The sequence below is a fragment of a genome, unplaced genomic scaffold, assembly GCF_019419815.1.
Source record: "Pyrus x bretschneideri cultivar Hongxiangsu unplaced genomic scaffold, Pyrus_bretschneideri_v1 Contig44, whole genome shotgun sequence".
In the NCBI taxonomy this organism is placed as follows: domain Eukaryota; kingdom Viridiplantae; phylum Streptophyta; class Magnoliopsida; order Rosales; family Rosaceae; genus Pyrus; species Pyrus x bretschneideri.
This window is the reverse complement of record NW_025999768.1, coordinates 2,893,887-2,921,850: the sequence shown is the minus strand read 5'-3', so window position 1 is coordinate 2,921,850 and position 27,964 is coordinate 2,893,887. Positions and strand designations below refer to the sequence as shown.

The 27,964-nt window shown below is 38.0% G+C and overlaps 4 protein-coding genes and 1 long non-coding RNA gene across 6 annotated transcripts; 3 read left to right on the top strand and 2 right to left on the bottom strand.

Annotated features, from left to right (window-relative positions):
• The first annotated feature begins 1,055 nt into the window (after positions 1-1,055).
• LOC108866174 lies at positions 1,056-2,509 on the top strand. Its single transcript, XM_048566966.1, has 2 exons — positions 1,056-2,160; positions 2,472-2,509. The coding sequence occupies exons 1-2, from the start codon at positions 1,056-1,058 to the stop codon at positions 2,507-2,509; spliced, it is 1,143 nt and encodes a 380-aa protein (XP_048422923.1).
• A 4,414-nt stretch (positions 2,510-6,923) lies between these two features.
• Positions 6,924-9,325, top strand: LOC103953900. 2 transcript variants are annotated; one of them, XM_048567347.1, is made up of 3 exons: positions 6,924-7,437; positions 8,193-8,743; positions 8,878-9,325. In XM_048567347.1, exons 2-3 carry the CDS (start codon positions 8,403-8,405, stop codon positions 8,984-8,986), a joined length of 450 nt encoding a protein of 149 aa, XP_048423304.1. In that variant the 5' UTR covers positions 6,924-7,437; positions 8,193-8,402; the 3' UTR covers positions 8,987-9,325. The 2 variants fall into 2 exon arrangements, with proteins under 2 accessions (XP_048423304.1, XP_009363978.2); XM_009365703.3 differs by lacking the exon at positions 6,924-7,437 and having other exon boundaries at positions 7,552-8,743.
• Positions 9,326-10,858: 1,533 nt separating this feature from the next.
• LOC125469683 (disease resistance protein RPV1-like) lies at positions 10,859-16,190 on the bottom strand. The gene is given in 8 exon segments (XM_048567344.1): positions 10,859-11,586; positions 11,710-12,411; positions 12,548-12,841; positions 13,043-13,908; positions 13,911-14,134; positions 14,476-14,541; positions 14,623-15,192; positions 15,930-16,190. Coding segments are annotated over 7 exon segments (3,276 nt in total). The 5' UTR covers positions 15,156-15,192; positions 15,930-16,190; the 3' UTR covers positions 10,859-10,995.
• Positions 16,191-17,583: 1,393 nt separating this feature from the next.
• LOC125469684 lies at positions 17,584-20,230 on the top strand. Its single transcript, XR_007251898.1, has 3 exons — positions 17,584-18,042; positions 18,893-19,767; positions 19,909-20,230. It is a non-coding gene; the product is annotated as an uncharacterized LOC125469684 (long non-coding RNA).
• A 1,657-nt stretch (positions 20,231-21,887) lies between these two features.
• LOC108867691 (disease resistance protein RPV1-like) lies at positions 21,888-26,174 on the bottom strand. The gene is made up of 5 exons (XM_048567345.1): positions 25,624-26,174; positions 24,110-25,202; positions 23,615-23,908; positions 22,773-23,474; positions 21,888-22,645 (listed from the first exon to the last, which is right to left on the bottom strand). Exons 1-5 carry the CDS (start codon positions 26,121-26,123, stop codon positions 22,055-22,057), a joined length of 3,180 nt encoding a protein of 1,059 aa, XP_048423302.1. The 5' UTR covers positions 26,124-26,174; the 3' UTR covers positions 21,888-22,054.
• Positions 26,175-27,964: the final 1,790 nt, after the last annotated feature.

The following is a 27,964-nucleotide window of genomic DNA, read 5'->3' as shown; positions in this document are numbered from 1 at the left end:
CGGATAAGCACTTTACAAACCACTTATGTTTGTCACTTTTCTTTTCTAAAAGCCATTTTTGTATATAAGCACTTTACTAGGAGCACGTAAACAAATTTAGTAAAATTCTATCCTTTAAAAGGGACTGTGATCCTGGCTGGATCTCACCCCATCAAATCCTAAGGATTCAGATATCTGGACCCTTAAAATTTGATCTAACGACTACAAACATGAGGGCTCTTCTAAAGTGATAATAATTGTAACCGTTAAATCAAATTTCAATGGTCTTGATCTCCGGATCCTTAGGACTTAGTGAGGGAGATCCTGGGATCTATGTCCCTTTAAAAGCAGTTAATCATTTTTTTTTTCACCAACATCATCATAATGCTTTGAGAATATTGTTTGAAAGCACTTTTAATAACTCTAAAACCTTCAATGAATTAGCCAAACTAGGAAAAGTTGACAAATTAAAAATTTTAGCTCATTAATGTCATAATTTAAATCTTCTATTTGATCAAATGTCAATTACATGCATCACTTGTTAAGTCAAATAGTACATTAATGTGGTACGAAAATAAGAAAGCTGAGTTGAATCAGATAGCTTGGGTAAAAGACGTTACTAAATTCCGTGTGTATAATTTTACGAAGAATTCGAGTAGTCGGCGGCTTTGGAAACTTTGGCTCACAGACGGCCACAATGAGGTAGCAGTTGTGGAGTAGTCTCATATCCCGGCAATCCCTGACGACGTCGTTCCTGGAACTAAAGTATTCTCTGGTATGGACTATCATGGTGGTATCTGTTAAGGAAAATATCTCTATTACTTAGTCAATATTGTAAATTGATATTGTAGTTATTTCCTTTCCTATTTAGTTTCTGATCAAGCCTTACTTGTAGGCAATAGTTTAGGATCTCATTGACCGAATGGTTGTATAAAGCTGTAAACCTAGTTGTTGAATAATATACAATATATCACAATCCTATTCTGTGATTCTTATGATGGTACCAGAGTGATTGATATATGGGAAAATAAACAGCAAACACACAAACACCAAAACAACCCTAGCAAACCATAGCCATGGGTGATAACGCAGACACGAAGTCAACTTCCTCGAGCATGACTTCACATCTAAAGTGGGAGAGTCCTAACCACCCACTTTATCTCCATCATTCAGATCAACCCGGTGCAGTACTTGTGCCGCAGCCATTGGTGGAAGATAATTACAGTACATGGATTCAATCCATGACCATGGCCTTAACGGTCAAGAACAAATTAGGGCTTGTTGATGGGACTGTCAAAAAGCCGAGTGAAGATGAACATGAAGAATTGCAGCAATGGAATCGCTACAATAATCTGGTTAAAACATGGCTCTTAGGATCCATGTCCAAAGAAATCTCAAGCAGCGTCATCAACTGCAAGGATGCAAGGCAGATGTGGCTTGATCTACAAGAACGGTTTTCTCATGCAAATATCGTTCAATTGTTTCATGTAGAAAACGAGATCCATGATTGTGTACAAGGTAACATGACGGTGAGTTCATACTTTACCAAACTAAAGGGCTTGTGGGACGAGCGTGACGTACTATGTTCCATTCCTGCATGTGGCTGCGATACAAAGAAGGAAATCATCTTTTATGTTGAGACCCAGAAAACAATAAAATTTCTCATGGGTTTAAGTGATTCCTTTTCCACTGTCCGTAGTAATATCCTTCTCCTTGAGCCTTTACCCACAGTGAACAAAGCTTACTCTTTTGCTCTTCGCCATGAGAAGCAGGCGGAAGTCTCAAGTGGAAAGAATACCCCTCAACCTGAAGCAGCAGCTTTTGCTGTAAAGCATGGTGGACGCGAGCCTGAAACCGAGGATGGTGGTCCTCGCTGTGGCAAATGTAACAAGACGAACCACAGCATCAAAAATTGTCGTGCCCATCTCAAATGCAATTTCTGTGGTTGGAAAGGTCATACTTTCGAATATTGCCGCAAACGCAAAGCAGCTGCTGAAACTGAACAAAGCCGTTCATCAACTTCCAAGGGCAATCAAGTTGCCGTGCATGACAAGAAAGATGGGATGCCAAGCTTTCCCTTTTCCCAAGAAGATTGTAAGCAGATCCTTGCCATGTTAAACAAAAACCGTTCCTCATTTGCAAATCACGTGGGTAACTCTTTGACTCATGAAGAACTCTCAGGTAAAGCATTTTCCTTCATGCATAATGGCATTAAAAATGTTTGGATCTTGGATAGTGGTGCAACGGACCACGTTGTTTGCAGTCCTCATTATCTCACATCATCGAGGCCAGTTACAAATCACACTGTTGAACTTCCAAATGGTTTCCTTGCCACGGTCACTCACATTGGACAAGTGGTCTTCTCTCCCACACTTGTGCTTAATAATGTTTTGTGTGTCCCATTCTTTACCTTAAATCTGATATCCATTAGCAAACTCGCATACGATTCCCTTTATATTACCATTTTCCTAAAACAGTTTTGTGTCATACAGGACCTACGCTCGGGGAAGATGATTGGGACGGGAATTGAACGGGGGGGCCTCTACTATCTCGACCCATCAAAGAAAGGAACATGCAACACCATTAGCACAACCAATCATCACCTTTGGCACCAACGCCTCGGCCATCCATCCAAAACTGTTTCTATGTCATTTCCTTTTTTTAAATCTAGTTTTTGTGATTCAAATAAGTGTGTCATTTGTCCTTTAGCCAAGCAAACAAGAGCACCATTTTCTCTAAGTTCCATATCCACTAAATCTTGTTTTGAATTGATACATGTTGATATTTGGGGGGGATATCACGTTCCTTCTATTTCTGGTGCAAAATATTTTCTCACTATCGTTGATGATTACACTCGGAGCACCTGGATTTACCTCATGAAATATAAATCTGACACACAATAGCTTCTTGTGCAATTTGTTCACTTGGTTGAAACCCAATTTAATACTAAAGTCAAAATCATTCGTAGTGATAATGGTCCCGAGTTTAAGCTTGATAGTTTTTATGCAACGAAAGGCATTGTCCATCAAACCAACTGCGTTCACACACCACAACAAAATGGTGTTGCTGAACGTAAGCATCGACATTTATTAAATGTTGCCCGAGCTTTGCTTTTTCAAGCCAACATGCCAAAACGTTTTTGGGGGGACGCCATACTCACTTCAGCCTATCTCATCAACCGCACCCCCACACCTCTTCTCCACGGGAAGACACTTTATGAAATGTTGTTCCAAACAGCACCCAGTTACACCCACTTACGTGTTTTTGGTTGCTTGTGTTTTGCTTCCACTCACGCATATAAACCTTCTAAATTTGATCCTCGTGCCCGTCGTTGTGTGTTTCTTGGGTACCCATATGGCCAAAAGGGTTATCGACTTTTTGATCTTCATCTTAACAAAATTTTTGTTTCCCGGGACGTGCTCTTTTTCGAAAACCATTTCCCTTATCATTCTGCCACTTTCCGCTGCTCAACCACAGTCCACTATCCCAACCCACCCCTTATCTCCCTTTGTTGAAGATCCCTTCCCTGTCCCACGACCACTACTACCTACCCCCTCCACTGACCTTTCCACATTATCCGAGCCTCATTCTCTATCACCTGCGCCTTCACCCCCCCCCACACACCCTCTTCTCCTTCGCCACCTTCTACACCACCACCTGCACCATCTCCTGACATCACAATCCTACCCTCTCCTTCTCCAGTTCAAACTATCCCCCCCACTCCACCCCGACATAGCACCCGCCTCACAAAACCCTCTTCCTTTTTGCAGGACTTTCATGTCGAGGTTGCTCTCCCGTCCAGGCCTGCTCCCACATCTTCTACGAACGTGGCTCTTTCATCTTCAGGTACTTTTCACCCTCTTTCCACTTATTTGTCCTACGACCGCCTCTCATCTCATCATTAAACCTACACCACTAATCTTTCCCTCCTCAGAGAACCTACCAGTTTTTCACAGGCCATCCGTGATCCCCGCTGGCGTGATGCCATGCAACATGAAATTGCTGCTCTTCAAGCCAATCATACATGGACACTCGTGGCTTTGCCGTTGCACAAACGTCCCATTGGTTGTAAATGGGTTTACAAGATCAAACTCAAACCTGATGGCACCATTGACCGGTACAAAGCCCGCCTCGTTGCCAAGGGTTACAGTCAAATTGAAGGTGTTGATTACCGAGAAACCTTTGCTCCTGTCGCCAAGTTAACCACAGTTCGTGTGCTTCTCAGTGTCGCCGCTGTCCAAGGTTGGCATCTTCATCAGCTAGATGTCAACAATGCTTTCTTAAATGGTGATCTTGACGAGGATGTCTACATGACCTTGCCTCCTGGTTTCGGACGAAAGGGGGAGACTCGAGTATGCAAGTTGAATAAATCCCTCTACGGTTTGAAGCAAGCTTCACGGCAATGGTTCATTAAGTTATCCCATGCTCTGAAGGCTGCTGGATTTCATCAATCACAGTCTGACTATTTATTATTCGTCCGAAGTCGTCATGGTAACTTCATTGCTTTACTAGTATATGTTGATGATGTGATATTAGCAGGGAATAATCTGCATGAACTTGAAGAAACCAAGCAGTTCCTCTCTCAGCGTTTCAAACTGAAAGACTTGGGGCAACTCAAGTATTTCTTGGGAATAGAAGTTGCACGATCAAAGCATGGAATTACTATATGTCAACGTAAATATGCTCTCGAAATATTGGAAGATGCTGGATTTTTAGGCGTTAAGCCTTCTCGGTTCCCTGTGGATCCGAATTTGTCACTCACACAAATGGAAGGAAAGGAGCTGAATGATTCTTCATCGTATAGACGACTTGTGGGGAGGTTAATATACTTGACCATAACAAGGCCTGACTTGGCTTATGCTGTTCACATGCTAAGTCAGTTCATGGAGAAACCTCGGCAACCACACCTTGATGCTGCGCACAAGGTTCTCAAGTACATTAAACAAGCACCTGGTCAAGGGATTTTTCTTCCTTCCACAGGCTCATTGCAGTTACAAGCATTTTGTGATGATGATTGGGCTAGATGTCGAGATACTAGAAGGTCGATAACGGGGTACTGCGTTTTGCTCGGTCACGCACCTATTTCTTGGAAAACTAAGAAACAAACAACAATATCTCGTTCGAGTGCAGAGGCTGAATACCGTTCCATGGCCACCACATGTTGTGAAATCATATGGCTGAAGAATATTTTGAAGGACCTAAGAGTGAATCATTCTCAGCCAGTCAAGTTGTTTTGTGACAATCAAGCAGCATTACACATTGCTTCAAATCCTGTTTTCCATGAACGAACAAAGCACATAGAAATCGATTGTCATCTAGTACGAGAAAAGATTCAAGAAGGAATGATACGCACGGCTTACATACAGACCAATGATCAACCAGCTGATATATTCACTAAGCTGTTGAGTTCAACACAGTTCGAAGTTTTACTTGGCAAGTTGGGTGTCATTAACATACACTCCAACTTGAGGGGGAGTGTTAAGGAAAATATCTCTATTACTTAGTCAATATTGTAAATTGATATTGTAGTTATTTCCTTTCCTATTTAGTTTCTGATCAAGCCTTACTTGTAGGCAATAGTTTAGGATCTCATTGACCGAATGGTTGTATAAAGCTGTAAACCTAGTTGTTGAATAATATACAATATATCACAATCCTATTCTGTGATTCTTATGAGTATCCACCGTTATGACATTGCAATGGTTCAGATCACGACTGAAAAAATGAGAGTGGTTCTGTTTGTGTTGCCGAACTAACGATACTGAAATACCTAAACCTAAGTCAAGCTCCTTCAGTCCACAAAAGCAAAAGTTATCCACGTCCATTAAAATGAGATTAAATGGACCAAAATGCTATGCGGATCCCTCTCTGGACCTACCATATTATTTAAGGAAAACTAACAAAAAGTCTAAAAAAACTATAGTTTTAACAAAGAATGACAAATAAATGTGTAGTAAATAGTATCTAAAAAAGGTAAAAATATGATTTTGTCATTAAAAGTGAATAGTACAGGAGTGTTCCGTTAAAATTCACTATTATTTAATCCAAACGTCCATCCCAGATCGTGTGGCAACGAATTGTTGTTTTTCTTATTTCGCGTTAAACTGCGTCCACACACGAAAGATCTTCATTCTCCACTTTAGTTCACGCGGTGAATTGTTATCAAAGAAAACAATGCCTTCCATATAAATTCATTACTTTATACAAATTCAACTTTATATTCGGAGCTTCATCGTGTTGACATATCTAAAATGTGTTGCGTTAATTGTTCTCATTCTATCAATTAATTAGTTTGAATCCAAATGATATAAAAATAATAATAGCAAGAAATCCTAATTGTCGAACTAAGAAGACACACCATTCCATTACGAAATTGGAAAAAAAAAATGTGGGAAATATAGAGTGTGCATGCATGCCAAGTAATATCCACATGAACTAAAAGATGAGAAACTCTTAATAAGAGGACTGTTGAAAATGAAAATTGATTGCCTTCCGATTATTCATCTCCAAATATTGATGGTACGTGAGTAGTTACATTGGTGGTACGTGGATAGTTATTGTTGGATCTCACATTAAACTGAGATCATATCGTAGAAATCCATGGGAGAAAACTGCTAACTTGTTCGTGCTCTTTCTCCATCGTTTTTGAGGTTGAACACGAAACCTTTTTCTCTTTTTTTTTTCCTTTTCTTTTTTTCACTTTTTTCGTTTTCTTTCCTATTTTTATTACGTTTTTACTTCTTATTTACAGATTTTTGTTTTTTTTATTTTTTTTAGTACAGTTTTATGTTTAGTTATGTTTTTTTTTACCAATTTGTCTTCATTTTTTTGAATTTAGGTTGTGAAGGAAATTAAGGATCATTTTTCGTATTTTCGAATACTTGCATTTAAGGGCCGAATTATTGTGGGCTGGGATAAGTGGTCCATTGGGCTTTGGGGTGAAAGTAAGTAGAAGTGGGAAAGAATAGAGAGGAGTACCGCCTCGCCTTACGCCTTTCTTCCGTCGGCGTCGTCTAGGGCTTTAGTTGTAACAGGGCCTATAAGGAGCACGATAGCCCCTGTAATTCATCAACCTTCAATTCACAAACGTGACCAGAGTCTGGAGGCTGAGCCGCCGTAGAAATATTACTGTTACCATCCTCCTCTTGGTGATCGCCCTGCCTCATGGCCTTCTGGATTCAGGGCCTGCATATGGACAGGGTGATTACCAAGGGGATGACGGTAATATTTAATTCATGATGTTGGCAAACTCGTCGGAAAATAGCCCCCGGCGCCGGAAAACTCACCGGGGGTAGAGCTCTGAAGTGGCTGCCATACCACTCGTCTCGCTGACATTTCACGAAGAAGATAAGGAACACCCAAATTATGCTATATTTCAGTGCTTTTTGCTTTTTAACTTTGTTTTTTGAGTTCTTGGGTTTCAGGTTTTGGTTGCTGGTGACAGGGTTCGAAAGCCGGGTATGAATCAACTCTCAAATCTATTTAATTTCAGTTTCGATTTCAATGCCTCTTTTGAAATTTATTTCATGATGTTCGAATTTGGATCTCAAATATGCATTACAAGGCTTATCATGGCCTTTCAATTTCCCTCTAAAGCATAGTGTGCACGTTTCAAGTTCCACTCTCACATCTTTGCAAATTATGCACTGCAAGGCTTATCATGGCCTTTCAATTGAAATGGCACTAGATATGTTTTGACAGGCCCGTTCTGCGCATTTGATATGTCTGAGGGCTGTCATGACATGTCATAGCAATAGCTACTCTCCTGTTGGTGTCCAGGACATTAATTTTCCTCACTCTTTGATTTAGAAGGTTGGAGTCCCGGAACAGCTGCATATTATAGGTCCACTGCAATGGCATTGTTTTACTATATAATAAGAGTAGCTTTGTTTTATGCAATCCGGAATTGAGGAATTCATTCGTGTTCCCGATGAGCCATGCCTTCCAATGTGGCCCAGATTAGGTTTGGACCCCCGGGACGATTACAATTGGTCAGAACATATTGATACTGGTTTTCATCCTGGATTTGGCTATGATCCCAAATCTAACGAGTACAAATTTGTGGCCTTTACTACTTATACTCAAGAGTCAGATGACGTTATGATACTTACTGCTTCACACAAAGCGGTAGTATACACCATCAGTTGTGATTCTTGGAAAGAGGTCGATACCGTTTCTTTAGAAGCCGAAACTACTTTGTTTTGGCCTGACAGGTTCCAGATGTGCTTCAAGGGAATGCGTTATTGGCTGGGAATTGAGCAAGATAAGGAAATATCTGTTTATGACACTTGATGACCCAGAAGGCGGGAGAGTGATCATTTCTTTCAATACAAGTTGCTAGGTATTTCATGGTATACCCGAACCATCTGAGCTCCAATGATTACCCCTGGGGCGTGACCTTGATTTGAAGCTTATTGTGTTGAATGAATCAGTTTCTTATGGTTCACAATGATGGACGCGTAGTTTGGTTTAATCTTAATACTAAAAAGCTTACCTGTGTTCCCATTGAAACACGAGGTGAGTTTGTTGGTTATGTGAATAGCATAGTTGTGGTCATGGGATGCAACCACAAGCCTGAGAGCGTAGAGAATAATTGCTCAGACAAAGATGAAGATGCGATGGTGGCGGTAGAAGGGAAGAGGGAAAGCTGCAGGAGGCGGTACTCATATTCCGTTTGGCCCATTCCACCGGCTGATGTTTCCCATAGAATCAAGAAGGTGATGGAGGGCCTCCGGGCAGAGTTTGGTGCGTTTCCCTGTAAACAGTAAGTTTCTGTTTACATTAACTTTTGAGCTGGGTTTTTTTTGTTTTCACGGAAGCTTCCTTTTTAATTTCTTCTTGTTGTTTACGGGAATGTTCATATGTAATCTGTCTGTCTGCAATATTTGATGGATACAGGTTCTATGCCATATTTAAGCGAACTCCACGGGAAGTCGAAGGAAGAAGAAGAAGAGGAAAAAAGCTCGAGAACTGTTTAATGCTCTGGATGAGGGCATTACTAGCTTGAGCTTCCGCGTAACTCGCTTTGCATTGTATGAAATCGACTACGATGACAAATCTCTGAATTCTTGGACGAAGATTGATGAAATCGGCCATTAGACAAGTTCTCTGAATTCATATAAACAACTCTGAGGTCGAACAAAGTTATAATATATCAATCATTTGCAAACGTGGAGTAATATATCAACATCAAAGGATCCGGGGAACGAATACGGAGTTATTGATAATATATCTAATGAACCAATGAAGAGTTCATTTTTCCATCTGGATATGCAAAATTGTAGATTATATCGTTTGTTCAAAAAAAGAGATTTAACATTATTTAAGGGTGATGCCTAAGAGATCATCTTTTTGGACCATATTTATAGATCACGTGATGATGATGTTAAGGTTGATGATTGAATTATTTCTTTAAACCATGAAAATGGAATCTAACCATCAAAAACCACATTATTTGATTTCAAAATGTAATCTAAAAAGATTATCTCTTAACATTTTCCATTAATTAATCCGTCCCTTTTTTAATTAGCGGAACAACAAAACACAACATTTCCTCGAAGTCCTTAATAATTCTCACCCAATTAAAATAAAAATTAAAGTAATCAAATAAAAACGAAATATTTGAAATGCCAAAAATACAAAGGAATGGCGAGCAGAGACAGAGAAACGCGTGGTGAGTTTAGATTGCTGTTTGTTGGCCTTGGCTTTTGCTTTCTGTTTCAAATTTCATTGCTTTGTGTGTTGGGGTTGCTGAGAAAATTGGAGGGAAAAGCTGAAAGAAACAAGATATGTCAAGGAATATAACCTTCTGTATATCATCTAGTTCTTAAAAAAAATTTTTACTGGTTTTATTATTTTTTCATGAGGAGTTTTTTCCAATTTTTCTTTCAACCAAAAAGAACCTAAAACTTCAAGGGCAAGTGGCAAACCTCTACAGTAAGAAACAACTTTTTTTTTGAGAGTTCAGAATATCCTTTGTTAAGCCAACTATTTCCAAAGGTATGCCAAGTTTGAATACTAAAGTGAATATATTCAAACGAGTTCATCGATTGCAAAGGTATTAGAAAAGATAATTCAAACCTTATGCTAACATGTCAGGGCAAGTCGAGATTAATGAAAAGCTTTCATTGATTTTCTAACCTTAAAAGTAAATTCCTGAAATATGTGGTGGAAGCAGGGCAAGTATTTGTGTGAATTCGTGTAGTATTTGTCAAATATTTTGATGAATGTCTTGTATTGATTGTTGTAAAGTTGAAATGTTTCTAGATGCAATATATCTTCAAAATTCAAAGCAACTAATTGAAAACAATCATAGTAATCTGAAACAAGTTTGAAATATGGACTTGTCTTCATTATCGACTGGGAAAGCGAAAAACAAAAGAGGCATTTGACGAACCGAGCTGGATGATGACAATGCATCACCACCTAGATTGTGCCTCGCCATAGAACCGAGCTGGATGTAGGTCAAAAACATAACCAGCTTGGTCCAAATCTTGAACATTTTCCTTCATAGGTTTGTCCCATACTAGATTAACCCATGTTCTAATCAATGAAACATAATTATATAAGATCCTGCCAAAATTAGATCAACTTCAACTTTAACCCTGCCTTGCAAATTGAGCTTCAAAATACATGAGTCGGATTGCAAATGATGGCAAAACGTTTGAAAGTGGAGAAAATTTCGGAGATTTTCTATTGAGAAATCCATCAATTCTAAGTCTTGTAGAGGAGATTTTTTATCTTAACATGAACAGCCCTACAATTTATTCAACTCTCATAGTCTTACTATCTCCAAATGGTAAAGGCCAAGAGACTCAGGTGTCCAGCTGAATGTTACCTGAACAAGTAGATGATGAATAATCAAGAGACAAAGAGAGGCGTGTAAGAGAATCTTCCTCCATTGGGTCGGCTATCTGATCTCCTCTGTCATTGACTGCCGAACCCTGGGGCTGGACTAGTACTGAGAGATTCTCATAACGAGTTTGAGGCTGAATATGATGGCTTGCAGGAAAAGTATTAGAAGACGGAAAAATGTGAATGTGCAAGACTGAGAGGACCATGATCATGCACTGCTATAGTACTACCGATGTACTTACTGAGATCATAATCATTAGATGGCTCATAATTATCAGATGACTCCTCATAGAACCGGGCTGGATGTTGGTCAAAAACATAACTAGCTTGGTCCAAATCATGCGAATTTTCCTTCATAGGTTTGTTCCACACTAGATTAACCATTGTTCTCATTGATGACCTATAATAATCAGATTTTCTTGAAAGTTGTAATATAACTTCAACTTTATCCCCACTTTGCAATTTGAGCTTATCGTTCGATACTTGACCTTGCCAAAGTTTAGGCGTATCCCAATATCCGCTGCCGAAGTAAGCCTGCAACTTTGTGCGCTTGGTATTATTTATAACAGTGATGCCAAATTTACTTGCAAATGCATATTTGTGCAAAAAGCACAGAGTCAGCCCTTCAAAAGTACGACCATCATTCGGGGGAATATCAAAACTGACTGTATTGCCATGGTTAACAAACTCAAACCAATTAGGAATAAAATTCCCATAGAGTAAAACGCCACCAAATCCGCACGAAGTCCATCCCTACATATACAATGCAAGTGTCATATATATATATACACACACACACACACACACACATGTAAACGTGCGTTTTTGTGTGAATGTGCACCATAGGAAGGCAATGAGAGAGAGAGTGTGAGATACCTGTAGGATGTTCTTCCCAAAATCAGCTGTGAGATTGGTGCAGTTACTCATATCAATCAATGTCATGAAGTTTAATGACTTATCCAAGCCTGGAACCATAGTGAGTTTGGGCGAATCACTTACCTTCAACTCTGTCATATTTGACATTTCCGAAAAATTGGGCATTGTTTCCAATGCAGGGCAATTAGCGGCATACAAAAATTTCAAATTTGTTGGTAAATCAGGGATTGTACGAAGGTAAAGGCAGCCATTTAACCCCAATGTTTCAAGCTTTGTAAGACCACTTAGGCTAGGTAAGGTATGAAAATAATTCCATCCAAGATCCAAAAGAGTGAGATTCCTCAATCTAACTATAGAAGATGGTATTTGTCTTACGCCTGTGAAATCTGCTTCAAGTATTCTCAATGATTTCATCTCCCCTAAATCCTCATGCACTTCTCTGAATTCCAAACAGCCAGTAAGAAGAAGAGTCTCAACAGATTTCAACTTATAGAAATCCCTTGGAAGAGAACTAAGCATTTCGCATTCTTTGAGGTTCACCAAAGAAAGTTTTTGAAGTTGACCAATGGAGGGATGAATCTCGGACAAACTCTCACAATCTTCCAGTATCAACTCTTCAAGATTTGGGACCAGTGAAAAGTCCGGTGATTTAATTAGAGAGTAGGAACGACTGAGATTCAGGATTTTTAACCTCTCTAGCAACTGTTACAAAAAACCAAAGGAAAATTGAAATTAATATCCAAAAGGAAGATGTCATAAATAAAATAAATAAATAAATAAAACAAGGAAATGCAAAACCAAATAGAAACCGAACATCATCATGTGTAATTGATCGTACCTTATAACCCTCCCAAACTTGTACTAGTTTGCTACACTGCATTTCTAAAACAACTAGTCTTGGTTGATCAAAAAAGTCATCTGGTATGGACTTTAAAGGGCATCCTACCCAACACAACCATATTAACTCTTTGGGAAGATGTTTGTATTCTCCAATGAGCTGAACGTCTTTCAGATGAAGGAATCTCAGTTTCTTCATATTGGCAAATGCTTCTGTACTGAAACTAGGCAGGCTAGAGCTTCGAGGCCAAGGATGAGGGAAATTTAGAGCAAGTCCTTCAACTTCTTCAGTTCCCTGTTAACAAAAGGTTATATTCATGTGTAAGAAACAGATTATTTGCATCTATTTACACGTATTATTATTCATTAGGCAAAATCACCTACACTGATTATATTTACACATAAATGTTGGTTAGTGTATAATAGACATACGTGGGTTATATATATGTTTTCAAGCAGGATGCATTATGCAAAATTTTATGGGGAATGTACTTACAGATTTATTTCTCAAGACTTCAGCGGCCTCTTGACGGTTCCACAACCTACTCCATTTTTCAGGATGACCAAGAGATTTTTCAGAAATGATTACTTTGGCCATTTCTCGAAGCAAATCATGCATATACAACTTGTTGCCTTCAACAGTTACAAGACATCTTTCACGGAGGACAACGATTCCTATTGATGCAAAAAATCCAGATCCATCTAATACTTTTGTGACGTAGTCCTTATCCTTTCCAATAAAGAAACAAGATATATCAAGAAATATAGCCTTCTCTAAAGAATCTAGCCCTTCATAGCTTGTTCTGAGTTGATTCACAATGTTTCCATGTGGATATCTTCCCAATTTCTCCAATTGACTTTCCCACTCCACCAACGATCTTCTAATCAAAAGAGATCCTAAAACTTCAAGAGCTAGTGGTAAACCTCCACAATAAGAAACCACCTTTTTTGAAACTTCAAGATATCCTTGATTAGGACAACTATTTTTAAAGGCATGCCAACTAAATAGCTCAAGAGCTTCTTCTTCATTCATTTTCTTAGCCTGACATGCTCTGTCCACATTTAGTAGTAGACGTTCATCTCGTGTGGTTATGATAATTCTACTTCCAGGACCAAACCAATCATGACTTCCAACTACTGCATCCAGTTGTTCCTGTTTATCTATGTTGTCAACGATGACAAGTATCTTTCTATGTCGAAATTGTTGTTTTATCAGGCCGATACCTTCGTCAACACAACTTATTTCAGGCTTCTTTTTCAAGATGTCAGAAATAAGTTTTTTTTGCAAATCAACCAGATCATGTTTATTTGTAGCGTCATGATCATCGGCAAGGAAACTTTTGAATTCAAACTTAGAATGAATTGGTTATAAATGGCTTTGGCAGCTGTTGTTTTACCCAATCCACCCATCCCCCAAATTCCAACCATGAGAACATCATTTGATCCACCACTTGAAAGATAACTGATAATATCTTGAACACGAGAATCGATTCCAACTATGTGCTTGGCCACATGTAATTCGTTAGTGCTGGTGAGCCATTCACAAATATTCTCGTCAATAATTTTTTTAATGAACTTTGTTTCGCACCTGAAAATTAAATTCATAAGCATTAGTGGAACCCAGTGAAGGCCCAGTAGGAGATATCAGTACATAAACAATTTTCTTTCCTCCTTTCCTTCATATATATATATATATTAACCATCTACTAGCTAGTATGTGATTTTATGACGAACTTGAATTAAAGAAAGTCATTGATAAATAAAAGTTGGGCGTATGAATTAAACTCCAATTACGGTTTAGGTTACCTATGAGAGATTAAGGTGTATTTGTTTAGATTATGTAAGATGTTTATTAAGCATGTCAATTAATTGAGAGATTAAGTCATGTACTTAAATGTTTCAAATCTTGAAAAGCAAGTAAATGATTACCCGTTGTCAGTTGTTTGGTGGTCAGACAAATTTGTAGCTTCTGTATGAGCCTCTATCTGCCTCTTCCTGAAAGATTAAGGTGTATTAATTAAGCATGTTAATTAGGGTAATACAGCTTAAATCTTGAAAAGCAGCTGAAATGATTACCGATTGTTAGCGATTTTAAGATGGTGGCCAGACAAATTTGCAGCTTTTGTGAGAGCCTCTCTCCACAGCTTTAGCCTTTCTTGTTTAGCTTCACGTCTCTTGTCATCTTTTTCTTCACGGATGTCCTTTTCGTGCTTCTGAAATGCTTCTGCTAAATCTCCGTCCTGCTTCCTGACATGCGAAGGATCAATGTGATAGAATATTGGCAAAACATGTCGCCCCAGTTTGCATCTGCACTCCATGATCTTCACCAGCTCATCAAGACACCAACTCGAATCCGCATATCTCTTTGAGAAGACAATGATAGAGATTATCGACTCTTCGATTACCCGAAACAGTTCTTCTTTTATTTCTTCCCCTCTTTTTAGATCGTTCTCATCAATAAAGACCTGGTATCCTGTGTCTTTTAATGCTGCGTAGAGGTGGCTCGTGAAGCCATTGCGCGTGTCTTCACCCCTGAAGCTCAAGAATACGTCGTACTTCCAGAGCTTGGACTTGGAGGAGGACGAAGAGGAAGCTTCGTGGGCTGTCATGGCGGTATCCACCGTTATGGTGGTTCAGATCACATACCTAAAAAATGACAGTAGTTGTGTTTGTGTTGCCGAAGGATGATACTTAAACATGTGCCGAGCGGGAAGGAGGGAAAGAGAGAAGAAAAGAGGAAAGAAAGGAACATGATAGGACAGACTATTAAAATGAGTAGAAAATTTTAATTGTAATCACGTATTTTAATAAAAATGATGAAAATTTTAATTTTTAACTTACTGACTTTTTAATACATATATTTTATTATTTGTACTGTGACATATAATATCTTATTTCATGTATCGGTTGCATTAAAAAATCTATCTAAAAATAAGAAAAGATTATTTCCGATCTCTTCCACCAAAACTATTGGATGAAGTTTTCTGAATCTTTCAACTTTCTTCCCACAGCCCAAAAATTATTACAATTTTTAAAATATCAAAATAGATGAACCGTTGACGAAATGTGAAAGATTCCATAATTATGGTGGAAGAGATCGGAATCGATCGCTTCTACATTAAAATGATGCCACGACCCATGTGAAGAAGAATATTAAAATGATGCTTTTTAAATACGATGACGAAAAGTCGTCCGAAATAGCGTCAAAGGGCGGTGAAAAAACAAACAATATTATGAGAGTGGAAGAAATAAAACTCTGCAATTGAAGAAAAAAATACTATCTCCTTCTTCAACTTGCAACAAACAAACAAAAAAATCACTTTAACATATTCCGGTAGAAAGACCTATCACACAACTAGCAAATTTAGGAGAGAGAAAGAGACCTGCACTCAAATCGTAAGTTCGCCCGAGAAATTTTCCAATTCAGAATCCAGATCGTGGGTTTTTCTCCTTTCAGCTGTTCAAATTTTGGGCTTGGCCAAGAATTTTCAAGGGATTTTTGTAACTTGGAAGCCGTCTTTTTCAATTTCAGAGCCGGAGGGCGGACTGAATTGTAGGGGGGACAAGTTCGAGGGAAAAGTACTTTTGGTGTTCTTGGATTTACCTAGATGGAGGACGAGGAAGGGAGAAGGGTGAGAGAGAGAGAGAAGAAAATTATTTTTAATGGTATTTTTTTTATTAAATTAACAATGAGGGGGAGTTTGGCGGAAGCGAGTCCTGCTAGCTGAGAATTTTTCAACGTGATCATACACGACATGGTACATCAAGTATTATTATATAAATTGTAGGATATGTGTGTTAAAAAATTAATAATTTAAAAAATAAAATTTTCTACCATTTATGTAAAAACACATGATGTACCACTTGTGTTCCCGTCATAATAAAACATTTCTCCTGCTAGCATTTCTTTTTCAAGAATAAGAGGGTAGAAACAAGAGACACAGATGACTTATATTGTGCTATTTCCACTCCTAATTTAATCAAAGTATTTTGTGATAAAAATATTCACATATGAAATGTTGTGCATGTAGTAAAATTCAAGTCGATAGAAAGTACTGATGTTGTTAATGATGGATCCTTGTAGAGCATGTGATAAAATTTTCATTTTTCAAAGCTGTTTGTAAAACGTTAATAGATGAGCCCTTAACTTATATGTTAGCCACCATTAGCTAGTAATAAATAAAATCGGTCTCTATGAAAAAACACTGTGTAAAAAGGATAAGCACTTTACAAACCACTTATATTTAGGGGTAGACACGATTTGGTTTGGTCCAAATGATATAAAAATAATAATAGAATAAAATCCTAATTATCGAACTAAAAAGGCACACAACACACCACTCTATTACGAAATTGGGAAAAAAAATGTGAGAAATATAGAGTTCGCATGCATGCCAAGTAATATCCACATGAACTAAAAGATGAGAAACTCTTAATAAGAGGACTGTTAAAATTTTTTAGTAAAGTTCTATCCTTTAAAAGCACTTATCATTTTTTTTTCTACCAACATCATCATAATGCTTTGAGAACATTGTTTGGAAGCACTTTTAATAACTCTAAAAACATCAATGAATTAGCCAAACTAGGAAAAGTTGACAAATTAAAAATTTTAGCTCATTTTTTTTATATTTTGTTTTTTATTCTAATTCAACTTTAATTCATTACTTTATACAAATTCAACTTTATATTCAGTGTTTCACCATATTGACATTTTTGGTATGTTTAATACAGTTTTATGTTTAGTTATGTTTTTTTTTTTTACCAATTTGTCCTATTTTTTTATTTTTTTTTAATTTAGATTGTGAAGGAAATTAAATATCATTTTTGGTATTTTCAAATGCTTCAACCGCTCAACATAAAAAAATGATGTGCTTGAAAGAAAGAATCATGCTGTACAAGCAACAGCATCGGGAGACCAAATACTTGCATTTAAGGGCCGAATAAATGTGGGCTGGGCTAAGTGGTCCATTGGGCTTTCGGGTGAAAGTAAATACAAGTCGGAAAGAATATGCCAATACGGAGAGGTGTACCGCCTCACCTTACGCCTTTCTTCCGTCGGCGTCGTCTAGGGTTTTAGACCCTGTAATTCATCAACCTTCAATTCACAAACCTGACCAGAGTCTGGAGGCGGAGCCGCCGTAGAAATATTACTGTTACCATCCTCCTCTTGGTGACCGCCCTGCGCCATATGGCCTTCCGGATTCAGGGAACTTCTGGATTCAGGGCCTGCACATGGACAGGGTGATTACCAAAGGGATGACGGTAATATTTAATTCATGATGTTGGCAAACTCGTCGGAAAATCGACGCCGGCGCTGGCAAACTCACCGGCGTCAGGGCTCTGAAGTGGCCGCCATATCATTCCTCTCTCTGACGTTTCACGAAGAAGATAAGGAACACCAAATTATGCTAAATTTCAGTGCTTTTTGCTGTTTATCTTTGTTTTTGTGTTCTTGGTTTCAGGGTTTGGTTCCTGGTGACAGGGTTCGAAGGCCGGGTATGAATCAACTCTCAACTCTATGAAATTTCAGTTTCGATTTCAATGCCTGTTTTGAAATTTATTTGATGATGTACCAATTTGGATCTCAAATATTGCCTTTGTGCTCGGATTTATGATGCAAATCTTAAATTTTGTAACTCGTCTAAATATGGAGTATGTGAGATTAGATATATTCTGAGATGGTGTTTTTTCCTTCTTTGAAAACTGTCTCCGAAAGCCGTCATCACCTTGCTCAGTCTACTTGTCATTATTTTGGGGCTGCCCTTCGGTCGAGTGTTTGTCACCAACTTCATGTTCTTTTAAATCCCTCTAAAGCATACTGCAAGTTTCAAGTTCCACTCTCGCATCTTTGCAAATTACGCACTACAAGGCTTATCATGGCCTTTCAATTGACTTGGCACTAGATATGTTTTTGACATGCCCGTTCTGCGCATTTGATATGTCTCAGGGCTGTCATGACATGTCATAGCAAGGCTAGGATACCCTACGCATGTCGAATTTGGATAACACCCGTAATACTTGGTGTATTCTCCGTCGAGGGTGGATGTCTTTCATCTCATGTAGTTTCTCTAACAATTAATAATAAACTCTTACTTTCTAGTCTTAATCAGACAGCTTCTATGATGATTAAACCTTGCTTTCCCAAATTACCTCAAGTTTTGATCAAATATCTAAATCAGTTTTTCGCATTCTTTTTTCTTCCGGCAGTAAATTATTTTTTCATAATTAGTTAGGCAATTGATACAAAAGTTTTTGTTTATTGTTAATTTCGTTTTTGATTGATTCATATTAGGGTTGCAGATAAGATTGTTAATTTCATTTTTTGCTCGTGTGTGTACTGATGTAGAGAGAGAGAGAGAGTGTTGCACCAGCAAAATGAGAATGGGACAAGATATGTTGGTGGAAATCCTATCAAATTGCCTCCCAAAACTCTCTAAATGGTGGTATGCTCTCATCACCAATCTGAGTTTTGTATTGAAGCACCTCTCCAACTCTGCCAAAAACCACCTCACCACTCGCAACCTCCTTTTCAAGCGATAGTAGTGCAGTGGCAGCATGAGGAGGAGGAGGAGGAAACTGAACAAGTATTCTCGTTGCTTAAGTTATGCAAAGACGATGATAATATCGATGACGAGGAAAGCAATAGCTGCTCTTTTGTTGGTGTCCAGGACATCATTGTTCCTCACTCTTTTATTCAAAAGGTCCAGAAAGTCCCGAAAGAACTGGATATTGTAGGACACTGTAACGGCATCGTTTTGATGATCCAGAAGGCCATCATTTATTTCGATACAAGTCGCTAGGTATTTCATGGTATGCCCGAACCATCTGAGCTCCAACTATTACCCCTGGGGCGTGACCATGATTTGAAGCTTATTGTGTGGAATGAATCAGTTTCTTACGGTTCACAATGATGGACACGCAGTTTGCTTTAATATTTGTACTAAAAAGCTCACGTATTTCCCATTGAAACACGAGGTGAGTTTGTTGGTTATGTGAATAGCTTAGTTTCGGTCAAGGGACGCAACCACAAGCCTGAGAGCATGGAGAGTAATTGCTCAGACAAAGATGGAGATGCGATGGTGGCGGTAGATGGGAAGAGGGAAAGCTGCAGGAGGCGGTACACATATTCCGTTTAGGCCATTCAACGGCTGATGTTTCCCATAGAATCGAGAGGGTGATGGAGGGCCTCCGGGCAGAGTTTGGTGCGTTTCCCTGTAAACAGTAAGTTTCTGTTTACATTAACTTTTGAGCTGTTTTTTGTTTTTTTTTTTTTTCCTCACGAAAGCTTCCATCTTAATTTCTTCTTGTTGGTTACGGGAGTGTTCATATGATCCGTCTGTCTGCAATATTTGATGGATGCAGGTTATGTGCCATACTTGAGCCTCCTCTACGGGAAGTCGACGGAAGAAGAAGAAGAAGAAAAAAACTCGAGAACTGGTTAATGCTCTGGATGAGGGCATTACTAGCTTGACCTTCCGCGTAACTCGCTTTGCATTGTATGAAATCGACTACGATGACAAATCTCTGAATTCTTGGACGAAGATTGATGAAATCGACCATTAGACAGATTCTCTGAATTCATATAATTGCAAGCAAGTTAGCAACTCTGAGGTCGAACAAAGTCATAATATATCAATCATTTGCAAACGTGGAGTAATATATCAATATCAAAGGATCCAGGGAACGAAGGGGGAGTTATTGATAGTATATCTAATGAACCAATGAAGAGTTCTCTAGGCCGCAAGTTTGTATATAATATCGTTTGTTCAAAAAAGAGATTCAACATTAATTAAGGGTGATGCTAAAGAGACCATCTTTTTGGACCATATTTATAGACCACATGATGATAATGTGATGGTTAATGATTGAATTATTTCTTTAAACTATTAAAAATGAAATCTAACCATTAACAATGAGATTTATTTAACCAAATAACAAAAAAAAAAGCTTTAAAAATTTTAACTTTAAAGTATCACTTGAATATATAGCATTATTATATAATAAATTGAAAAGAAATATTTTTACACTTATAAGAAATGCACAATGAGATTTTAAAATGCTAATAAAAGTATATTTTTAATATATAGCATTATTACATATAAATGTAAGATGACAAACATTTTTGGGAGCCCTTCAAATTTGAGAGCCCTGAGCGATTATACCTTTTGCTCGCCCCCAACACCGCATTTGTTGTCCATGATGACAAATACCCCTTTATGTCCAAATTGTTGTTTTACCATACTGATATCTCCATCAACACTGCTTATTTGAAACTTCTATTTCAAAATGTCATAAACAAGTTTTTCTTGCAAATCAACCAGACCATGTTTACACGTAGTGTTGCTAACGTTGGCAAGGAAACTTTTGAATTCAAATTTACAATGAATTTGGTTATAAATGGTTTTGGCAGCTGTTGTTTTACCCAACTCACCCATCCCCCAAATTAAAATCATGACAACGTCATTTGATCCACCACTTGAAAGATGACTGATAAAATCATTGTGGAGGATTTTCGAGGAATTCGAGCAGTCGACCGCTTTTGAAACTTGGTCTCACGGACGGCCACAGTGAGGCAGCAGCTGTGGAGTACTCCTCTATCCCAGCAATCCCTGACGATGTCTTTCCTGGAACCAAGGTACTTTCTGATACTTGATGCTTGCTCACTGCTCAGCTTGTGTTATACATGTAAATAAGTTAGAGATTTCTTTGATTGATCACTTTATGGATTTTGAATATGTTCAGTTTAGTATTCAAACTAGCATTCCATAATCTAAACAGGACATATTCAAACGAGTTCATCGATTACAAAGGTATTAGAAAAGATAATGCAAACCTTATGCTAAAATGTCAGGGCAAGTCGAGATTAATGAAAAACTTTCATTGATTTTCTAACCTTAAAAGTAAATTCCTAAAAATATGTGGTGGAAGCAGGGCAAGTATTTGTGCGAATTCTGAGTAGTATCTGTCAAGTATTGTGATGAATGTCTTATATTGATTGTTGTAATGTTGAAATGTTTCTAGATGCAATATATCTTCAAAATTCAAAGCAACTAATTGAAAACATAAGTCGGATTGCAAATTCAAAATTCAACTTTAACCCTGCCTTGCAAATTGAGCTTCAAATTACATGAGTCGGATTGCAAATGATGGCAAAACGTTTGAAAGTGGAGAAAATTTCGGAGATTTTCTATTGAGAAATCCATCAATTCTTAGTCTTGTAGAGGAGATTTTTTATCTTAACATGAACAGCCCTACAATTTATTCAACTCTCATAGTCTCACTATCTCCAAATGGTAAAGGCCTAGAGACTCAGGTGTCCAGCTGAATGTTACCTGAACAAGTAGATGATGAATAATCAAGAGACTAAGAGAGGCGCGTAAGAGAATCTTCCTCCATTGGGTCGACTATCTGATCTCTGTCATTACCTGCCGAACCCTGGGGCTGGAAGAGTACTGAGAGATTCTCAGAACAAGTTTGAGGCTGAATATGATGGCTTGCAGGAAAAGTATTAGAAGACGGAAAAATGTGAATGTGCAAGGCTGAGAGGACCATGATCATGCACTGCTATAGTACTACCGATGTACTTACTGAGATCATAATCATTAGATGGCTCATAATTATCAGATGATTCCTCATAGAACCGGGCTGGATGTTGGTCAAAAACATAACTAGCTTGGTCCAAATCATGCGAATTTTCCTTCATAGGTTTGTTCCACACTAGATTAACCATTGTTCTCATTGATGACCTATAATAATCAGATTTTCTTGAAAGTTGTAATATAACTTCAACTTTATCCCCACTTTGCAATTTGAGCTTATCGTTCGATAGTTGACCTTGCCAAAGTTTAGGCGTATCCCAATATCCGCTGCCGAAGTAAGCCTGCAACTTTGTGCGCTTGGTATTATTTATAACAGTGATGCCAAATTTACTTGCAAATGCATATTTGTGCAAAAAGCACAGAGTCAGCCCTTCAAAAGTACGACCATCATTCGGGGGAATATCAAAACTGACTGTATTGCCATGGTTAACAAACTCAAACCAATTAGGAATAAAATTCCCATAGAGTAAAACGCCACCAAATCCGCACGAAGTCCATCCCTACATATACAATGCAAGTGTCATACACACACACACACACACACACACACACACACACACATGTAAACGTGCGTTTGTGTGTGCATGTGCACCATAGGAAGGCAATGAGAGAAAGAGTGAGAGATACCTGTAGGATGTTCTTCCCAAAATCAGCTGTGAGATTGGTGCAGTTACTCATATCAATCAATGTCATGAAGTTTAATGACTTATCCAAGCCTGGAACCATAGTGAGTTTGGGCGAATCACTTACCTTCAACTCTGTCATATTTGACATTTCCGAAAAATTGGGCATTGTTTCCAATGCAGGGCAATTAGCGGCATACAAAAATTTCAAATTTGTTGGTAAATCAGGGATTGTACGAAGGTAAAGGCAGCCATTTAACCCCAATGTTTCAAGCTTTGTAAGACCACTTAGGCTAGGTAAGGTATGAAAATAATTCCATCCAAGATCCAAAAGAGTGAGATTCCTCAATCTAACTATAGAAGATGGTATTTGTCTTACGCCTGTGAAATCTGCTTCAAGTATTCTCAATGATTTCATCTCCCCTAAATCCTCATGCACTTCTCTGAATTCCAAACAGCCAGTAAGAAGAAGAGTCTCAACAGATTTCAACTTATAGAAATCCCTTGGAAGAGAACTAAGCTTTTCGCATTCTTTGAGGTTCACCAAAGAAAGTTTTTGAAGTTGACCAATGGAGGGGTGAATCTCGGACAAACTCTCACAATCTTCCAGTATCAACTCTTCAAGATTTGGGACCAGTGAAAAGTCCGGTGATTTAATTAGAGAGTAGGAACGACTGAGATTCAGGATTTTTAACCTCTCTAGCAACTGTTACAAAAAACCAAAGGAAAATTGAAATTAATATCCAAAAGGAAGATGTCATAAATAAAATAAATAAATAAATAAATAAAACAAGGAAATGCAAAAACAAATAGAAACCGAACATCATCATGTGTAATTGATTGTACCTTATAACCCTCCCAAACTTGTACCAGTTTGCTACACTGCATTTCTAAAACAACTAGTCTTGGTTGATCAAAAAAGTCATCTGGTATGGACTTTAAAGGGCATCCTACCCAACACAACCATATTAACTCTTTGGGAAGATGTTTGTATTCTCCAATGAGCTGAACGTCTTTCAGATGAAGGAATCTCAGTTTCTTCATATTGGCAAATGCTTCTGTACTAAAACTAGGCAGGCTAGAGCTTCGAGGCCAAGGATCAGGGAAATTTAGAGCAAGTCCTTCAACTTCTTCAGTTCCCTGTTAACAAAAGGTTATATTCATGTGTAAGAAACAGATTATTTGCATCTATTTACACGTATTATTATTCATTAGGCAAAATCACCTACACTGATTATATTTACACATAAATGTTGGTTAGTGTATAATAGACATACGTGGGTTATATATATGTTTTCAAGCAGGATGCATTATGCAAAATTTTATGGGGAATGTACTTACAGATTTATTTCTCAAGACTTCAGCGGCCTCTTGACGGTTCCACAACCTACTCCATTTTCCAGGATGACCAAGAGATTTTTCAGAAATGATTACTTTGGCCATTTCTCGAAGCAAATCATGCATATACAACTTGTTGCCTTCAACAGTTACAAGACATCTTTCACGGAGGACAACGATTCCTATTGATGCAAAAAATCCAGATCCATCTAATACTTTTGTGACGTAGTCCTTATCCTTTCCAATAAAGAAACAAGATATATCAAGAAATATAGCCTTCTCTAAAGAATCTAGCCCTTCAAAGCTTGTTCTGAGTTGATTCACAATGTTTCCATGTGGATATCTTCCCAATTTCTCCAATTGACTTTCCCACTCCACCAACGATCTTCTAATCAAAAGAGATCCTAAAACTTCAAGAGCTAGTGGTAAACCTCCACAATAAGAAACCACCTTTTTTGAAACTTCAAGATATCCTTGATTAGGACAACTATTTTTAAAGGCATGCCAACTAAATAGCTCAAGAGCTTCTTCTTCATTCATTTTCTTAGCCTGACATGCTCTGTCCACATTTAGTAGTAGACGTTCATCTCGTGTGGTTATGATAATTCTACTTCCAGGACCAAACCAATCATGACTTCCAACTATTGCATCTAGTTGTTCCACTTTATCTATGTTGTCCACGATGACAAGTATCTTTCTATGTCGAAATTGTTGTTTTATCAGACCAATACCTTCGTCAACACAGCTTATTTCATGCTTCTTTTTCAAGATGTTAGAAATAAGTCTTTTTTGCAAATCAACCAAATCATGTTTACTTGTAGCATCGCAAACGTCGGCAAGGAAACTTTTGAATTCAAACTGAGGATGAATTTGGTTATAAATGGCTTTGGCAGCTGTTGTTTTACCCAATCCACCCATCCCCCAAATTCCAACCATGAGAACATCATTTGATCCACCACTTGAAAGATAACTGATAATATCTTGAATGCGAGAATTGATTCCAACTATGTGCTTGGCCACATGTAATTCGTTAGCGCTGGTGAGCCATTCATAAATATTCTCGTCAATAAGTTTTTCAATGAACTTTGCTTCGCTCTTGAAAATTGAATTCGTAAGCATTAGTGGGACTCAATGAAGGCTCGGTAGGAGATATCAGTACATAAACAATTTTCTTCCCTTCTTCCCTAATATATATATTAACTAGCTAATAGCTAGTATGTGATTTTATGACGAACTTGAATAAAAGAATTCGTTGATAAATAAAAGTTAGGCGTATGAATTAAACTCCAACTACGGTTTAGGTTACTTATGAGAGATTAAGGTGTATTCATAAGCATGTAAATGAATGTTTAGATTATGTAAAATGTTAATTAAGCATGTCAATTAATTGAGAGATTAAGTCATTCACTAAAATTTGCAGCTTCTGTGAAGGATCAACGTGAGAGATTAAGGTGTATTAATTAAGCATGTTAATTAGAGTACTACAACTTAATCTTGAAAAGCAGCTGAATGATTACCCATTGTTAGCGATTTTAAGATGGTGGCCAGACAAATTTGCAGCTTTTGTGAGAGCCTCTCTCCACAGCTTTAGCCTTTCTTGTTTAGCTTCACGTTTCTTGTCATCTTTTTCTTCACGGATGTCCTTTTCGTGCTTCCTGACATGCGAAGGATCAACGTGATAGAATATTGGTAAAACATGTTGCCCCAGTTTGTCTCTACACTCCATGATCTTCACCAGCTCGTCAAGACACCAACTCGAATCTGCATACATCTTTGAGAAGATAATGACAGAGATCCTCGACTCTTCGATTGCACGAAATAGTTTCTCTTTTATTTCTTCCCCTCTTTGTAGATCGTCCTCATCAATAAAGACCTGGTACCCTCGGGCTTTTAATGCCGCATGGAGGTGGCTCGTGAAGCCATTACGCGTGTCTTCACCCTTGAAGCTCAAGAATACGTCGTACTTCCAGAGTTTGGACTTGGAGGAGGACGAAAAGGAGGCTTCGTGGGCTGTCATGGCGGTATCCACCGTTATGGCTTAGTAGTGGTTTAGATCACAGACTGAAAAAATGGCAACAGCTGCGTTTGCGTTGCCGAAGGATGATACTTAAACATAACTCAAGATCTTGAGTCAACAAAACCAAAAGTTTATAATATAATAATGTTGGCGTGTGGATCTGATATAATAATGTTAGCGTGTGGAGCTGAAATGAAACATAACTTGAAAAATACAATTTCTCATTATTTATATAAAAATACATTGTATGTCATCTATTTTTCCGTTATAATAAAAAATTGGGTTCATTAGACATTGGTCCTGAAAAATCATGATTTCTAAACATAAACCCACATATAATTAAACATCCAACAAAAACCCAAAAGTCAAATAAACTGCTACATAAGAATATAAGTAACCTACTAATACAAATGATTTACTATTTTTGCCACAACCCACACTTGAAAATTAGCTTCAATCAAGGGCCTTAAAATCTAATTAATCATCCTGACGTTTTTTCTATTTTTTTTTTTAATTTCTACAACAATCTAGTGCATTACTTTAAATAATGACTACATTATTATTCGGTGTAATTATTCTCCTTATATATAATAGTTAAGCGTCCCTACTTTACCTGTATAAATAATATCGCCCTATTGTCTGTAATTTACCTACATTATATAAACAAAATATTCTCATATTTCTTTTGGCAATTTACCTGTGATATATGCAAATAATATTCTCATGTTTTGTTGGAATTTTCCCTAAATTATGCAAGTAGGTAAATTTCAATAATAGTAGGTAAATTATGCACACGTGATTTACCTACATTTTTTATGTGAATCATATATCTAGGCTGTATATGTAAATAATTTACTTATAGTTGGTTCTTTTCTTTTTCTTTGTCCTACAATTAATTTACCTGCAATTTTTATCTCCTTTAATTTATATATTTTTACTTTGACAACAATTTTTTTTATATATTTTGAAGTACAATAATTTACCTATATATAATATTGTCACATCCCGGCCCGGGGCAGATCACTTCCCGGGCCCGCTCCACCACCGTAGCACGATATTGTCCGTTTTGGGCTTACCATTCCCTCACGGTTTTGTTTTTGGGAACTCACGAGCAACTTCCCAGTGGGTCACCCATCATGGGATTGCTCTGACCCCCTTCTCGCTTAACTTCAGAGTTCCTACGGAACCCGAAGCCAGTGAGCTCCCAAAAGGCATCGTGCTAGGTAGAGATGAGAATATACATTTAAGGATCACCCCCTGGGCGATGTGGGATGTCACGATCCACCCTCCCATAGGGGCCCGACGTCCTCGTCAGCACACACGCGGCCAGGGTTAGGCTCTGATACCAAAGTGTCACATCCCGGCCCGGGGCGGATCACTTCCCGGGCCCGCTCCACCACCGTAGCACGATATTGTCCGTTTTGGGCTTACCATTCCCTCAAGGTTTTGTTTTTGGGAACTCACGAGCAACTTCCCAGTGGGTCACCCATCATGGGATTGCTCTGGCCCCCTTCTCGCTTAACTTCAGAGTTCCTACGGAACCCGAAGCCAGTGAGCTCCCAAAAGGCCTCGTGCTAGGTATAGATGGGAATATACATTTAAGGATCACCCCCTGGGCGATGTGGGATATCACAAATATGGACATGTTGTAATGGTAAATTGGAATCGAGAGTTAAACTAACCAACAAATCCCTACATTTATATGCAAAATATTATTTTTGTAAAATCATTAATTCTTCCTTACAATTTGCATAGAATTAATTGTGTACATTAAATATTTAACAAGGGTGTTTAATTTTTAAATGGATAAAGTCAAACATAATTAATGAATTTGCTTATGT